This window comes from Labeo rohita, chromosome 17 (assembly GCF_022985175.1).
Source record: "Labeo rohita strain BAU-BD-2019 chromosome 17, IGBB_LRoh.1.0, whole genome shotgun sequence".
NCBI classification, from domain to species: Eukaryota; Metazoa; Chordata; class Actinopteri; order Cypriniformes; family Cyprinidae; genus Labeo; species Labeo rohita.
Genome location: NC_066885.1, coordinates 35,381,621 through 35,398,355, shown reverse-complemented (window position 1 = coordinate 35,398,355; position 16,735 = coordinate 35,381,621). Strand labels below are relative to the sequence as shown.

The window sequence follows — 16,735 nt, the reverse complement described above, 5'->3', positions numbered from 1 at the left end:
CAGCGAGTTCAGCGGAACGAGACAACAGTGGTGGTGGGTCCCGGCGCTGTTTTTCCGTGTTTGTCCGTGAGTCAGTCCGGCTTAGCGCTGAATATACCGCACACATGGATTCCGCCTCTTCACCTGCTCTGAAAACAGACGCGCATCTGCAGCTGAAAGTAGAAAACAGAAAGAGAAACGTGTTTGTCACGCAGTTGGAGGAGCACAGGTACAGGTGTTCGCCTCATTGTGTGCGCGACTGCTGTAAAAGCTGGTTTACTGTCACTGATGCTCCTCTGCTGTTTTTGTGTTTTTGACAGAGAGCAGATCGATGAGCATATCAAGCACATCCCGGTAATAACAGAGGTGAGGGTGTATGATCATGCAGGGGCCGGTTGCGTAAACTGCTAGTCTTAAAAATTAGCTCATCTAATTTGTTTTCAGCCAGAATGACCATAACTGTTTAAAGTTAGTTACAAAAATGTAGATTGGCCTAATTTTAATCTGAAAAGCGAGACTGATTGCCTCTCGCCGACTCTGTTCTGAAGACACAGTCTTAACACGGTGCCTGTGTTTATGCAACTGGCCCCAGGACTCCGTAGATCCTCTCAGGTGTGTTCGGTGAGGGCTGATGTTAACGCTGTGCCGAATGTGCTCCAGTCCTCCAGCGGGATCCTCGAGACCGGCGTCAACACGCTGCAGACCACACTGGTCCTGAAGAAGCGCGCCGAGGTGGAGGAGCTGCACGCGCGGCTGACGGACAAACGGCAGGAGGTTCAGGGCTGCGTGAAGATCCAGCAGCGGAGACGAGCCGAGCTCCAGCGGAGACAGACGGAGGTGAAGACCACACCGCACGCGTCTCACACGAACGCGGGACGGAGCGGGGCGTCTCACACCCGTCCTGGAGACTCCAGCACTGCACGTGGTGTACGTCGCCCTCATCCAGCACACCCAGTTCAGCTCCACGAGTCTCTGCTAATGAACTGCTGAGTGTTAGATGAGGGAGACGTCCATGATGTGCAGTGCTGCGGCTCCAGGACGGGTGTGAGACGCACTGAACTGGACAGGTTAGTTTAGTTAGAGCGAAGATGAGCTGATGAATGGGGTTTCCTGAAGTATAGCGGTCGGACAAAATAATGTGAACACCTGGGAAACATCATTCACGCCGTTTCTGAAGGGTTTTCAGTTGAATGTCGCCTGTCGGGTGTTTCAGAGATGCTTCTTCTCTCTTCTCTCCAGAAGCGTCCACAGCGGTTTGTAATATTCAGTCAGGTGATTTCTCTGACCAGAGCAGATGTTGAAGTTCATCTTACCTTTTTCCTATTTTAGTGTTGTGTCTGATGCAAAATCTGATCCACATCAGACATGAAGGTTCAGGAAAATTGTAAATGTATTCGTAAGTTTTAAAAAATGCAAATAAGCATTGAAAAGATCATAACTTGAAGCTGAAAAATGAAGTGTTAATAACCATATTCAATCCAATCATCTTACAACAAAACTGAGTAATATAAATTCCACCTTAGTCAATGTGAGAAGAAGATCTGCCTTAAAGAATCTTAAGCAAAAGCTAGGCACGTCCAGTAGAGAGGCACAAAGTGAGAGAAAAAGCCTAAAGGAGAAGCACCGAGAAGAGGTGAAGTTCATAGACGTCTTACACCTTAGCAAGATCACATAAGCAAAGGGGTCAGTGTTGACCTTGCAGATCGTTATTGCAACAAATTGCAAATACAAACAAAACATTGTGGTATTTAACACCTCTGGACCTCATATGAATTAGACAAGTCTAGACAAAGACATCTACATGCGTTTTGACACATTTGCAACCTTTTGACCTTTGGTTTCCGAGAAGAAAAATATCAAAACATGCTTTCTTTGAAGATAAAGAATAGATTTGCAGAATTAACAAGAACACAGGAAGGTACATCTGTTCTAACCCTGAACTTAATATAAAATATTGATCACTCCAAAATAAGATGAATGAAAATAAGTTTAGGCAGCATTTATCTCTGTATAGCACACACAGATTAATAGTTATAAATAATAATATGGAATATGAATACATAATCTTATGAAAAGTAATAATGGAATAAATAATAAAGAGTGCAATGCAATTTATAATGCATAATTTCTTATATGAAAATGAGGACTCTAATAAGAACGACAAAAATTATCACACCAGTGTCTGTAATTAAAGTTGCAGCTCTTTCTGGCTTTATGAAGTTCTCATAATCAGTTTCTGTGGAAACAGGCCCTGCCAGGAGAATTCTGAGGTTTTTGTCACTTTGCTCCGTGTTGTTTGGACGCAATCATTACTAGTGTTGAACGGTCCCTATCATCAGTGCCAGGTAGTAACGGAATACATGTCATCTGGATTACGCAATAAATAAGTACTTGTAATTAGAGTGCATTACTGTATTACTAGTGCTCATCATAAGATTACAGTTATTTATTCACACAATAGCAATAATTTATCCTCCCTAGTTCTTATTTTTACTCTTTTAAACTTTCCTTTCTAAAAATACTGCTGTGTGTCATTGCATTTAGCTTTGACTATATTCAAATGGCGTGAAAATAGAATTACATTCCATGTTTCTGAATTTGGGAGGAAAGCAGCTCTCAAGCAGTTACACCATGTATGAAATAATCATGTTAGAGTCTAACACTGGTGACGTATAGCTGTGAAACACTGTCGTCATCATCATCATCATCATCATAACATCCAGTGACCTTCAGTAACTGCTGAATCTGGACAAAAGGATTTCAGACCCAGAAGACTCAGACCCGTTTAATGTCATTGTTGTCTTCATGTTTATAAATGATTGCTCATGGAATGTAGGGATTCACACGTTTCTTATAGTCTTAGTTTTTAATTTTATTTTTAGATTTTTATGATTAAATATTAGCTTTTTATCCACTGCATTAAGACCAGATAAGGAAGCCCTGGTTCGATGTGATGTTTAATGCATTTTATGATGTTAATATTAAAAAATGGAATATAATTTCTTTTTATTTGCATTTTTTATATTAATGATACGTTTGAATGGTGTAAAACAAGTTTGACAACAAAAAGTAATCCAAAAGTAGTCCGATTACATTACCTATGACGTGTAACCTAGATTACATTAGTAACTACAGTTCTCATCATGTAATCGGTAATGGACTACAATCTGTAAGAGCACAGCTCTGCCTATCATTCACGTTCAGCTTTCATCCACTATTCTTCTTCTCTAATGACGTCTTGTCACGCTTTGTGTCATAAAGACGATTTCACTGTCAAAGTTACAGACACTGCTGCTAAATGGACTTCAAGGATTTGTCATTTTTGTTTTTTTGACACTCATTTCACCCACAACTGCTATTATACTGTGCTGAACACAACTTGCACTACACGCAGATACAAACTAGGGAATGCAAACCAAGGAATGAATAAAACATCATTGCAAAATCTGTTTTTCACTGCAGCCTACAGAAATATTAACCCCTATTGTGACGTGTTCACATTATTTTGTACAACCCCTGTGAATATTTCAGGACAAAGGGCTTCAGCAGACAGAAACGTTTGGGAATCCCTGCACTAAAATGATCTCTCGCACTTACGTGACCCATCAAAAATGTCAAATCGCGTGGCTATGAGAATATGTCTGAAACACTTAAGTGCTCCTCACACAGACGAAACACAGGGCAGCAAAATTTGAGAAGTTTGTGGAGGAGAACGAGGTGAAACGTCGCCGTGCGCTGAAGAAATTCCAGATGGAGAGACAGCAGAATGAAGTGAAGGAAAAGGAGAAAGCTGAACTGTCCAAACAACTCCAGGACTTAGAAGCAAGGTAACTAGTCAAAATCCACCAAACACAAAAGAGAAAATAAATACATAAACCAGTGTTATTACCATTCCAGTGTATTATAGTTCAGATGTGCATTACTCATGATTTGTTTTCTCTGTTCGACAGGCGTCTGTATTTACAAGAGCGAGTGAACAAATACAAGATATTCGAGGAGTTTCTGATGAAGACTCTTGATTTACTTCCAGACAGTAAGAACATCTAAACACAATGGCTCTTAGGGGTGTTTTTCTGTCGAGTCTCAGTCTGCTGTGTGTTGTGTAGAGTACGTGGGCTACGGGACAGACCTGGTGACGCCGATCATCAGACGCTACGAGACGCTGACCGTCAGCCGGCAGGACCTTCTGCGGCGGTTATCCAGCCTGACGGACGAGATGAAGTCCAGCCAGAACCGCCTGGAGTCCCGCAGACAGGAACACAACACGCTTAAACTGGTGCGTGATCAACGGATGTCTGACCGTTCGGCTTCAGACGCACGTGTAGATGAGAATAAACAGATCGAGACGTTCAGACTGAGATATTACAGACGCCCGACGTGTTGACGTGTTTCTGTTGTTGAGGCAGATGACTAACCAGGAGCTGTCGGAGCGGCAGACGCAGCTGGATCATATGAAAGAGAAGAACAAACAGCTGGAAATGATGCTTCACATGCACCTGGGCCAATCCAGAGACCAGGTCTGCCGAAAACCTACATCAGATTGAATAAACCAGCTCGAACGAAAGAGTCGGACAGACATCAAACTGATTTTTGGCACAGTTTGCATGACGTTTGACTAGAAGCCTTAAGCAAAGCTGAGTTAGAGGAGTAGTTCAGCTAAAAATGAAAATGAGCTCATCTTCAGGCCATTCAAGTTTAGGAGTTTGGCCACATTGTCATTCCATCACTGTCTCACCAATGGATCCGTCAGAATGAGTCAAAAAAGTAATATAGATAAATGAGTTGTTGTCTTGCCTCTAATCATTTTAAGTAGGGATGGTTTAGTCGTCTGCTTGTCATTGTGATGGAAAGAGCTGTCAGAAATGTTCATGTCTGTGATCCAGTGATTTGTGTTTGGTAGGTGGAGGAGGTGGGGAACATTATGCTAGCGGTGAAGAACCTGGCGGAGCAGTGTTACCTGAGTCACTATGGGTCTCTAGACGTCATGGACACGTCCACCATGATGGACATGATAAAGGTGATTGATTAGAGTTATCCTACAGCACACGATCGGAGACTCGGTCAAGAACGCGTTTCTCTTTCTTCACGTGTTTTCAAAGGAATTCATGGTGGAGAAAGCCGACATGGAGCGGAGAGCCATGAGACTCGTTGACAGCAGCTCTGGGACGGTGAAGAGAGCGACACCGAAGAAAAACACTGCCAGCAAAACCCAGCTGAAGAGCCTCAGCAAGAGCAGCAGCAGAAGCGGAGCGCGGACCGCACTCAAGACGCTGCCGTAGATCACGAGCGCCTCGCGCGGGACGTCCCGTCGTCTGACACGCTTCAGTCTGAGTGTGCTCGAGTTCAGTGACAGCGTTTGGGTTTAAGGACTCATTCGCAGCGTTACACACATTCAGCTCAATACATCTGTTTTGAGCAACGTTTCTGATCACACACTCATCTGTAGTGTTTATGAATGGATATCACTCTGGATGACTCAGGCACTGTCAGAGACGCCAAACTCAAAACATGCATTAAAGAGTTTATCAAACACTCCTGTTCAAATGTTTTTATTCTTCAACATGAAAAATAACAGGTTTAACTGTGTAATAATGATTCAACAAGGACAGTGTGATGAATATTTCAGTTGAATCACATTTTTACAAATTAACTTAAGCCTTTGGCCATCCACAGAAGAAAATCAGGCACATGAGAGACAGTAAACGCTTTGGGTTAAATGCATGGATGAAAAGCCCTAGACGAAAAATGGACCAATTTAACACAAAACAAGTCATTAGAATGTAGAAATATTAAGGGAAATAAATGCACAAATTTCCCTCAAAGGGCAGTTTTTTTTCACTTGTTGCAGTCTATGCAACAATTTTCTAGTTCATTATAGATAATCTGGTTTGTGTTAAGTTTTTAATAGAAATGGTGCACAGATGAATGAATCAGGATCGGTCCACAAGTGCTGATAATAAAAACCAATATAGAAATGTCACTTCATATAAAAGATGCTGACATTATATCCATAGAGATATCATTAAATGTGTGCCATCAACCAGCGCTTCCCAACCCTGTTCCTGGAGACACACGGCAGGACAGGTTTTGGCCGTGTCCTTTATCTATTTCAAAGTCTGATGAGGTTAGTCAGGTGTGGACTGTGAACAGGTGTCAAATGTGAACTCCTGCAGTGATTATGGGAAACACTGCCATCATCATCATCATCATCATCTACAGATTTCACTGTCTCATTGGCGCGAATCTGCTGCAGCATCTGTCCCCAATGTGATATTCATTGACAGCTTTCTATTGCAATGTTTTAAATGTCCCACCCAAAGCAAAGATGCATTTTTGTTACAATGCATTTTTATGTATTTAAATAATACTAAAACAAACTAGCACTGGAGTCTGTCGCGGCTCACGCAGGCCAGCGCCGTGTCGGCTGTGGCGATGGGCAGGCGAGGCAGCTGTAGTTTACCCATCTTCGTGGGGTATTTGCTCTTCATTTGGTGTGTGAACACCGGCTTGGCGATCAGCTGTTTGAGCTGCTTCTTCAGGCTCTTGACTATCCTCTGCTGCTCTCGGTCCTCCTCCTCACCCTTACCACCTACAGAAACACACAGAAACAGAGGACGTGAGTGGACAGATCACAGTGTAATCGGCGCTCCGTCACGCCGTGAGCAGCAGAGCTCGTACCCATCAGCAGGTCGTCGTCCACGTCGATCTCCAGGGCCTCGGACGCCTGTCGGACCCACGAGTTGTGCTGCTTCTCTCGGCTGTGGAAGTACTCCATCTTCTCGATCTTCCAGGCCAGAGTCACTCGCTCCTGTCGAAGAGAAACAAGCCTGTGAGCGTCAGACCCTTCTTCCTCATCTGGGATCGTTTAGAGCATTTTTAGCTGCATTTAAACTGCATTTTGGAAGTTCAAAATCGGGGCACCATTATATGGAGAAAAATGCTGAAATGTTTTCCTCAAAAAACAATTTCTTTACGACTGAAGAAAGAAAGACATGAACATCTTGGATAACAAAGGGGTGAGCAAGTTATCTGTAAATTTTGTTCTGGAAATGAACTTCTCCTTTAAGAATAAACACTGACAGTTTATTTTTTCATTAAATATTGCAGTTTTGATTTCACGGTAGTGTCCCTTCATAGCCATCTCGAGTTCATCTCTATTCCAGAAATGTGCAATGGCTCCAGAAACGTCCTGAAGACAGACAAACCTTAAAACAGGTGGACAATCAGCTAAACATGTATTTTTTCCTCATGTTGGCCTCACCTGTGTTGCTCTCATATGTGTGTGTGATTTAACAATGAAAATGACTAAACGATATCTCAGCTGGTGATGGCTATGCCATCCTTGGCTTTCATGGCAAGTGTTGAGATAAACTGCTCTAAAATAGTATTAAAGAGCCATTCAAAACATATCAGGTTTTGCTTTGGATAAACTCTTGTTTGTAGTGCCATATAATTTCCTAAGAGAACCTAAGCAGCACAATGTAATAAAAAGTCCAGAGATACTGGCCTCTGGTATGAAGAGTGTATCGGTAGATCTTCATTCCATATGAAGAGATTGTGTGTGTGACTCTGGAATATCCTATTCAGCAACATGTATGATCCGATTACTAAAATACTGATGCAACTTTCATCCACAGTGAAGTTCACAACAACAATAACTATAATGATAACTATATCAGTGCCACACCAGCAGACAATATGGTCTTTAATACTTTTACTGTTCCTCAGATGGACACAGTGACACTCTGAGAGCGATTCCAGTGATCTCGTTCCTCTGTGTCGCTATTGTTGTGTCAGTGGTGTGGACTCTCTATTCTCTTAAGAGCGACGATTAAAACTTTTATCATTATAGTTATTGCTCTTTCTGTGAAGGGAAGTTCAGCGTACTTTAATGGCTTTCATGCACTCGTTCTGCACAGGAAACACGGGCAGGTCTTCGTCCTTCTGCAGGGTCCTGCAGATCTTCTTGTAGTTCATCAGGTCGTCAGGCCCGATCAGCAGCAGACTGAGACCCTCTCTGGTGGCGCGGGCGGTTCGGCCGCTGCGGTGGACGTACGTCTCAGACGTGCGAGGAACCTGAACCCACGATAGAGACACAGAGTTTGTGAAACGCTCATTGAAACCACAGCGGACTGACGTGGAGTCTCCGTACCTGATAGTGAATGACGTGCTGAACGTTGGGGATGTCCAGGCCTCGAGCGGCGACGTCCGTGGTGAGCAGAACGCAGCTGAGAGACGACAGGAGTCAGTCCACACGCTAACACATGCAGACACTAACTAACACATACCTCTCAAAGCAACAATTACTTTTTGGCAGCGGCTATTTGTAATAGATGTAATCTATAGCTATAGATTGTATTTACACTAGTGCCATTCATCTGCACCTCAGTATTGTAGTACATTATAAAACAGCATGCAATAATAACTAGGTCTGGCAAACGATTAATCGCATACAAAATAAAAGTTTGAGTTTGTCTAATATATGTGTGTGTGCTGTGTGTAATTATTATGTATATATAAATACAAGCACATTCATGTATACATTTAAGAAATATTCACAAGCACATGTATTTATTATAATTTTTAAATAATTTATATTATATATAAAAAAATGTTGTGCATAACATTTCCCTTAAATATATGCATTAATTTGTGTGTATTTATATAGACAACAATTACACACAGTACACACGCATATATTAGACAAACTCAAACTTTTATTTTGTATGCGATTAATCGTTTGCCAGACCTAGTTATTATTGCATACTGTTTTATAATGTACTACAATACTTATATTTTATATAAAATATTATTCATAAATCATTTTCATAAACTTAAACCTCTATAACTTTCTTTTGGTTTCACTTTTTAAACTTTTTCTACTTCAACATAAATCTGCCATGGGTCTTCTTTAAAATGAAACCAAACTTAACTCCCAAGTTAAGTGCTCCCAAGCTTCAAATTTTTAAGACAGTTTTTGACAGACATTTCTATCCACTATGGACCTATGCGTAACTTTTTTTTTATTGATTCACAAGGGTTAAATAATAATTTAGATATCTGCTCGCTATTTTTCCCAACATGCATTCATTACTTTCGCCAGTGCTTTGCTGCAAGCTTTATACATGCATTCAATTATTATAACAAGCTGACTAGAAAAAGCTTTAGTCAGGGGCAGCTCTACTGCGGTGTTTATAGCAAACAAACAAGTTATGTTTTACGTTTCCTTTCCTATTAATAGTGAACAATTATCATGATAAATACTGATATCATACAACATGGAAAAACACATCTTGATAACATTTTTAATAGCGTGACTGATGATAAGCTGGAGAAGAAACAGGAGTTTGGCCTCACCTGTCCTTCTCGGCGAAGCGCTCCAGGTTCTTCAGCCGCTGTTTCTGGTGCATGTTGGCGTGCAGCGGCAGAGGATTGCGGTCGAGGATCAGCAGCAGCGCGTTCAGCCTCTTGATGCAGTCGATGCTGTTGGCGAACACCATGGTGCGTCCGGGATACTGCAGCAGGAAGTAGTACAGGAACAGGTCCTTCTCCTCCTTGGTGCAGTTGATGCGGGTCTCCGTCAGCGTCTCCACCGTGGCCTCCTTGCGCGTCAGGTCGATGATTTTGGGTTTGTCTTTGATGCCCACCTTCTCCATCAGGAGCTGCAGTTTGCTGCGCTGCTCCGGTTTCTTGCGCTTCTTCTGCTGCAGGCGCGACGGCAGGCTGTGCACCATGGTCAGCGTGGCCGAGAACACGAACGTCTGTCTCTTGGGGTTGAACTGGGACGTGTTGAGCATCTCCAGCAGGTTTTCCAGCTCCGCGAAGTGGCCCTTCTCCACCATGCGGTCGGCCTCGTCGATGACCAGACACCTGAGGACGTAAACGCGAGCGGTTCAGCACGTGAACGCCAGCGACGTGACGTGAGCGAGAGGACGTGACGTACCGCAGCTGTCGCAGGTTCTGCAGGTGCGGGTGTTTCTCTCTGATCATCTCCCACAGGCGTCCCGGCGTGGCGATGACGATCTCGGGCCGGCGCATCAGCACCCGCTGCTGCTTCTGCGGCGCCATCCCGCCGACCACGATCGCCGTCTTAACACCTGCTCGATCATGTCAATATGTCACTGATTTACATGATCTTCAGCTCGTAATCAACATTTGACCGTCACATTACGAGCATTAGAAGTTGACTGTGTGTTACTACCGTTAACGCACATCATCTGCTTTCAGATGTTCCTGTGTAAGAGTTCATTTAATAGCAGCGATTGAGAGTACAGGTCATTTTCTGTCACTGAATATTAAAGGAAAAGTCAACTTTCAGAACAAAAATTTACAGATAATGTACTCACCCCCTTGTCATCCAAGATGTTCATGTCTTTCTTTCTTCAGTCGTAAAGAAATTGTGTTTTTTGAGGAAAACATTTCAGCATTTTTCTCCATATAATGGACTGATATGGTGCCCCGAGTTTGAACTTCCAAAATGCAGTTTAAATGCGGCTTCAAACGATCACAAATGCGGTTGTAAATGATCCCAGTCGAGGAAGAAGGGTCTTATCTAGCGAAACCATCAGTTATTTTCATTTAAAAAAAAAAAACAGTTTAAATACTTTTTAAATCTCAATCGCTCGTCTTTCTCTCCCTGAACTCTGTGTATTCTGACTCAAGACACAGTTGTCGAAAAACTCCAATCCTCAACTTCAAAAATCATTTCAAAATCATCCTACATCGCTGCAGAAGTACCGACACAGTCTTTACAAAGTGAACATGCAAAGAAGATCAAACACCCTTAACAAAAAAGGTAAAACAGTGATAGAGGATGATTTTGAAGTTGAGGGAGAACATGAGATGGGAGTTTTTCAACATACACTAACTGACATGAACCGGAACAAAAACAGTTCAGGCAGAGAAAGACAAGACGAGCGTTTGACATTAAAAAGCATATAAACTGTATTATTTTTATGAAAATAAGTGATCGTTTCGCTAGATAAGACCCTTCTTCCTCGGCTGGGATCGTTTAGAGCCACATTTGTGATCGTTTGAAGACACATTTAAACTGTATTTTGGAAGTTCAAACTTGGGGCACCATATCAGTCCATTATATGGAGAAAAATGCTGAAATGTTTTCCTCAAAAAACATAACTTCTTTACGGGTGAAGAAAAAAAACAAACATTTTGGATGACAAGGGGGTGAGTACATTATCTGTAAACTGTTGTTCTGGAAGTGAACTTCTTTAATGGTGTAGGTCTGATTTTGACATTAGTGGGGACATAAAAACACTTCATTTAACACTTGTGTTGTTTTTGCTCTGTGCATGCAGTGAATAAATAAATAAAGTATTATAAGAGTACCTCAATGAGTGGGGTGTCTAGAGTATTTGCTTTTTTACTCAGATGTGACTAAAATGAAAATTTAAAATCAGTCTGAGCTGTAGAAATGTCCTATTTCTGGGGATCTAGACTAGAGAATGAGATCTTGTAAAACAGATGTAGTATCAGCATTATATTCATATCTAGACAGCAGCAGTAAGTGTTAACGAGCACACACTGACCGGTGAAGCGGGCCACAGCGTCGATGTGGTGTTTGACCTGCACGGCCAGCTCTCTGGTGGGAGTGAGGATCAGGCCGAGCAGCGGCTGCTTGTGTGTGTTCGTCTGTGTTTGAGGTTCTGTAACGTCATCAGTCTCGCAGTCGTTCGCTTCATCAGCGCTGGGGTCGTCTCCATCCTCCTCCTGCAGATCTTCCTCCAGTTCAGCAGATGCGTCTCCGCTCTCCTCCGCGGGCAGGTACAGGCTCTGCACGCGCGTCTCTGCGCCATCGGGTCCGTCGGTCGACTGTTTGCCGTCTGACGCTTTCCTCCATTCTAGAATGGTGTGGATCATCGGAATACCGAAACACAGCGTCTTCCCGCTGCCTGCAGCGAACACAAACACAAACTGAATGACACCGATGAACTACACAGTGACACGTGCGTGTGTGTGTGTGTGTGTCACACAGCCATTGTACTGGAGTTTTTGATGGACGATGTCTGATATCTTAGTAAGCAGGGTGAACGATGGCTGATATAAATCAGATGTAATAAGCCTATAATATCACAGGATTTAACTTAACGATAGCAAGTAACAAACGCATAATTACTGCAATGGAATTTACAACCAAAACATACAACCTAACTTACTAAAATAATTAGAAACAAATCATTTGAACATTGATCAACTGAAGGAAAATAATTTAAATCTGATCTGAAAATAATACACTGTAAAACAGATTTATACCTTACATTGCACACTCATTGTGTGTCAAATCCACCAAGTTTCACAAACTTTCCTGAATAAACACAAACATTAAAATATTAAATGCCACAGACAAATATTTACTGAGTAATGCACTATTTTGTAGAGTCAAAATGTCAATTTTCACACTCAGGTTTGTTCTATGCAACCGTTTTTACAGAGGGAAACAAGATACACATCTAGTTTTATCATGACTTGTCCGTCAGACATTCATCCTGAAATGAGAAAGTATCAGCTGTATGCAGAGTGACCCACATATGGTTTTTGACAATTAAGAAGGTGTACAATATTTATTTTGCTCATGGAGTCACATTGAAAATCCCTACACCTCTGGAACTGAACCATATAGTGCATTAAAAATGAAGATACCAAAGCATTTGAACTTAAGGATTGTAAGACAGACTTTAAGACTTTTTGGTTTACAGGTGTGAAAGCTTTGGGGGGAAGTGCAGAAAAAAAAGTTAATTTGTGAGCTGTCACCATTAATGCACAATGAATGTTGCATACAATGCAAAAGTCATTTTCACCCTTCTGTAATTTGGCTCTAAATCTCATGTGAAATTGTCATTTTGACCCCCCTTTTACAAAATAGTGCATTACTCAGTAAATACACATTTGTGATCATTAAAGAAGAAGTTCACTTCCAAAACAAAGATTCACATATAATGTACTCACCCCTTTGTCATCCAAGATGTTCATGTCTTTCTTTCTTTTCACAAAGAAATTATGTTTTTAGTGGAAGTTAATGGTGCCTCTGAGTTTGAGCTTCCAAAATGCGGTTTAAATGCGGCTTCAAATGACTCTAAATGATCCCAGCTAAGGAAGAAGGGTCGTATCTAGCAAAACGATTGGTTATACTCTTTATAAAAAAAAAACAAATTACAATTTATATACTTTTTAACCTCAAATGCTCGTCTTGTGTTGCCTGTGTAATCCAGGTCAGTACAGTTAGGGTATGTCTCATTTTCTTCTTCAGCGTCAAAATTGTCCTATATCACTGTTTTACCTTTTTTTGTTGTTGTTGTAAAGGGCATTTGATGTTTGATCTTCTTTGCATCTTCACTTTGTAAACACTGGGTCAGTACTTCTGCAGTGATGTAGGACGATTTTGAAGTTGGGGAAGAAAACGAGATGGGAGTTTCACCATGCCCTAAATGTATTGACCGTACTGAACCAGAAAAAAACAGACCCTTTTTCTTTGACTGGGATCATTTACAGCCATTTAAGCTGCATTTTGGAAGTTCAAACTTGGGGGCACCATTGAAGTCCACTATATGGAGATAATTCCTTTTTTTTCCCTTAAGAAACATAATTTCTTATTGGCTGAAGAAAGAAAGACATGAACATCTTGGATGACAAGGGGGTGAGTACATTATCTGTAAATTTTTGTGCTGGAAGTGGACTTCTCCTTTAATAATTTGGCTTTCTTCTTTTTTATGCAATTCTTTCACCAAAAAAATCCATTTTTAGCTGGGGACCCCTGGTTTAGGTGACACAGATTGACCAAACAACCTCCTGACTCTACAGTCCTTGTTCACAAATCAAGCCACCGATGACATGACTCATAATCAGGCTGAAGAGATGAGCGAGTATACCCGTTCGATGCTAGTATAATGTGAGCGGTCTCTCACCCGTCTCTGCCGCTCCCAGGATGTCCAGTCGGTCTCTGATGGCCGGCGGGAGCGCGAGGGCCTGGATGGGAGTCGGTGCTGAATACCCAAGTACGCTCAGAGCTTTTAACACAGGCTCAGGTACGAACAGGTCCTTCCACGCCGACACGTCTGCGCCCGAACCCTCTGAACCCACGAGAGCCGGCCTGCTCCAGCTCTTGGTCTTCTTCTGAGACTGAGCAGCTACACCGGGCTCCGCCTGAGCTTCTGCGTCACCTGGAAGCGCTTTCTTCTTCTTCTTCTTCCGCTGCCTCTTCTTCTTCTTGGGCGTTTTGTGTTGTGTTTCTGGAGTCTCGTCATGTGAGATCTCATCCCCTGAATCCTGCTCATCTTCCACCATCTCTTCTAGAACAGACTCGTCCTGAGGTTCCTCCTCCTGTCTGTTTTTCTTCTGCGTCTTTTTCTTCTTTTTACCAGGTTTTTCTTCAACATCCTCCTCTTCAGTTTCTATCTCACTAGCTTTTCTCTTCTTTTTCTTTTTGCTTGTGGTTTCTGTGCGTTCCTGCACAGTCAGGGCCTTTTTTGGCTCCACGAGTGTGTAATCGGTCAGCTCCTCGAAACACACCAGCCCGTCCAGCCCATCCGGTCCGTCGTTGGCGAACACACTGGGATCCAAATTCACCGCCTTCCACTCGCCCTTCACCATGATCCCTCTTTTAGAGGAGATCAACCGAGGCTTATTAAACTTCATTTTCTTCTTAACTTTCATTTTCTCCTGAAGAGACACAAACAGGACAGTAACTGAGGTGCTGACATGGTAATACAATGGTACCACACATACTGCACACCACATTTATATATATACACACTACCAGTCAAAAGTTTTTGAACCGTAAGATTTATTTATTTTTTTTTTAAAGAAGTCTCTTCTGCTCACCAAGCTTGCGTTTGCTATTTGAACCAAAGTACAGCAAAAACAGTGAAATTTTGAAATATTTTACTATTTAAAACAGCTGTTTTCTATGTGAATGTCTGTTAAAATGTAATTTATTTCTGTGATGCGCAGCTGAATTTTCAGCATCATTACTCCAGTCTTCAGTGTCACATGATCCTTCAGAAATCATTCTAATATGCTGATTTACTGCTCACAGAAATAAATTACATTTTAAAATATATTCAAATACGAAGCAGCTATTTTAATATAGTAAAAATAGTTCACAGTGTTACTGTTTTTGCTGTACTTTGGATCAAATAAATGCAGGCTTGGTGGGCAGAAGAAACTAAAAAAAAAAAAAAAAAAAAAAAAAAAAAAAACAAAAAAAAATATTACTGTTCAAAAACTGGTAGTTTATATTTGTGTGTTAACATACAGATACTTCCAAACACACCAGATCATCAACACAACTTTATTTAAAAACAAGCTAACATCATTGTATTTATTTAAGAATGCTGAAATACTTCTAAAACATTCACATTAGTCGTAAACAGTCGTTGACATTAGACAAAAACTCACTCCGATAAAATGCGACTCATACCAACACGAGTATTTTATAGCATTAGCGATGTAAATAAAGATAAATCTTACACACTGTTACCTGTGTCTCAGTAAACAGCAGCCGCTCACGCACATGCACAACACGAGGACGCGGCCATGATGGTCACGACGTCAGCGAGAAACCACCAATCAGAGAGACTCTCCTTAGCACGTGGAAGCACTCATGTAATTGGTCCATCCTCAACAGCGACGAGAAAAGTAACAGCGCGGATTTGTACCGTGCAGTTAAAGTCGAATCCTCATGGAGTCGCGCCCTGCGCCCCAATGTGCATACTCTCCACCCATCTGCCCTGAATAGTATTAAAAATAACTACGTTCACATAGAGAATTTAGGATGGATAGTATGCACATTGGGATGCAGACGCGGTCAAATTCCGGAAGGTTTCCTGTCTGACATTTCTACTAATCCTTTAAATCTATTACATACCTAAATATAAACGGAGAGCTGTTTCGGCACCCTTAACAAAACGGTTGAATACTTTTCATCCCGTAGATGAAAAGTAAAAAGTAACAGGTGAACACAGCGCCCTCTGTCTGCTGCTGCAGGACACTTCACACCTGAACGATAACACGGTAACACTTTACCAGACAGAAAATGAAAATACACATTAGGAGAATCACAATATACTGGGTATCTGCAGTAATTAACCTCACTAACAGTCCTGTACAGAACTATATGAGAGATTGCTTTAGTGTTTTTTATTTTTTTTTATTGTTATATAGCAGTTAAAGTGGGCTGTGTTCCAAAAACAACAATCTCACTTTGAAAAGTTTGAATTCCTGTTTTAGCTGCACTACAGACTTCAGATCTGAATAAATATGATTGCTCAGACTGAGGTCTGACTGCAAAACATTGAACCTGTATCTAAATTTAGCGTACGTATCAGTGGCGATTTCTTTAAGACTGCAAGGGAAGCTCAGCTTCCCCTATAATGTCACAAAATTAATGGTCAAATTATGTACTATTGTACTAACATTTTATTGACTAAAAATGCGTTAGAAAACGTTCATCTCAAAGACGAGTTCGTTCAGAATCAGTTAGATATAGCAGGTCGGCTGACTTGATTTTCTTCTCATACATTCCCGTAGCGTCACAGTGCATTTCCCCGTTGAAGCCCAGCGTCCATTGACTTCAATGCGGCTGCTTTGAACGTTTTTTTTCAGTGCTTTGAAACTAGACGGTCATTGGATAAACGCTGCGATTATGTCCCGCCCACGGACGCTCAGCGTCTCTGGGGGTGAATGAGGAGCAAATGAGGAGTGGGCTGGCCTGGACTCCGAGCTTCTGCGTGATGATTGGAGG

The 16,735-nt window shown here is 41.8% G+C and overlaps 2 protein-coding genes across 4 annotated transcripts; one reads left to right on the top strand and one right to left on the bottom strand.

Moving 5' to 3' along the window:
* Positions 1-5,488, top strand: si:ch1073-416d2.4 (coiled-coil domain-containing protein 42 homolog). Of its 2 annotated transcripts, none has more exons than XM_051133607.1 (9): positions 1-208; positions 300-333; positions 640-816; positions 3,649-3,806; positions 3,930-4,012; positions 4,086-4,255; positions 4,386-4,496; positions 4,880-4,996; positions 5,079-5,488. In XM_051133607.1, the coding sequence occupies exons 1-9, from the start codon at positions 105-107 to the stop codon at positions 5,256-5,258; spliced, it is 1,134 nt and encodes a 377-aa protein (XP_050989564.1). In that variant the 5' UTR covers positions 1-104; the 3' UTR covers positions 5,259-5,488. The 2 variants fall into 2 exon arrangements, with proteins under 2 accessions (XP_050989564.1, XP_050989563.1); XM_051133606.1 differs by having other exon boundaries at positions 300-345; positions 5,079-5,487.
* A 24-nt stretch (positions 5,489-5,512) lies between these two features.
* Positions 5,513-15,628, bottom strand: ddx24 (DEAD (Asp-Glu-Ala-Asp) box helicase 24). Of its 2 annotated transcripts, none has more exons than XM_051133596.1 (9): positions 15,473-15,628; positions 13,899-14,652; positions 11,526-11,888; positions 9,923-10,076; positions 9,337-9,849; positions 8,132-8,207; positions 7,867-8,055; positions 6,658-6,787; positions 5,513-6,568 (listed from the first exon to the last, which is right to left on the bottom strand). In XM_051133596.1, exons 2-9 carry the CDS (start codon positions 14,644-14,646, stop codon positions 6,357-6,359), a joined length of 2,385 nt encoding a protein of 794 aa, XP_050989553.1. In that variant the 5' UTR covers positions 14,647-14,652; positions 15,473-15,628; the 3' UTR covers positions 5,513-6,356. The 2 variants fall into 2 exon arrangements, with proteins under 2 accessions (XP_050989553.1, XP_050989554.1); XM_051133597.1 differs by having other exon boundaries at positions 15,463-15,578.
* Positions 15,629-16,735: the final 1,107 nt, after the last annotated feature.

Excerpts from the sequence above, each read along its gene's own strand:
- si:ch1073-416d2.4 (XM_051133606.1), top strand. The coding sequence starts at position 105 with ATGGATTCCGCCTCTTCACCTGCTCTGAAAACAGACGCGCATCTGCAG. Across the intron at positions 4,256-4,385 it reads AACACAACACGCTTAAACTG|ATGACTAACCAGGAGCTGTC; the intron begins GTGCGTGATCAA and ends TTGTTGAGGCAG. Across the intron at positions 4,997-5,078 it reads CCATGATGGACATGATAAAG|GAATTCATGGTGGAGAAAGC; the intron begins GTGATTGATTAG and ends GTGTTTTCAAAG.
- ddx24 (XM_051133596.1), bottom strand. The coding sequence starts at position 14,646 with ATGAAAGTTAAGAAGAAAATGAAGTTTAATAAGCCTCGGTTGATCTCC. Across the intron at positions 6,788-7,866 it reads AGTGCATGAAAGCCATTAAA|GAGCGAGTGACTCTGGCCTG; the intron begins GTACGCTGAACT and ends TCTCTTCGACAG. Across the intron at positions 6,569-6,657 it reads GGACGACGACCTGCTGATGG|GTGGTAAGGGTGAGGAGGAG; the intron begins GTACGAGCTCTG and ends GTGTTTCTGTAG.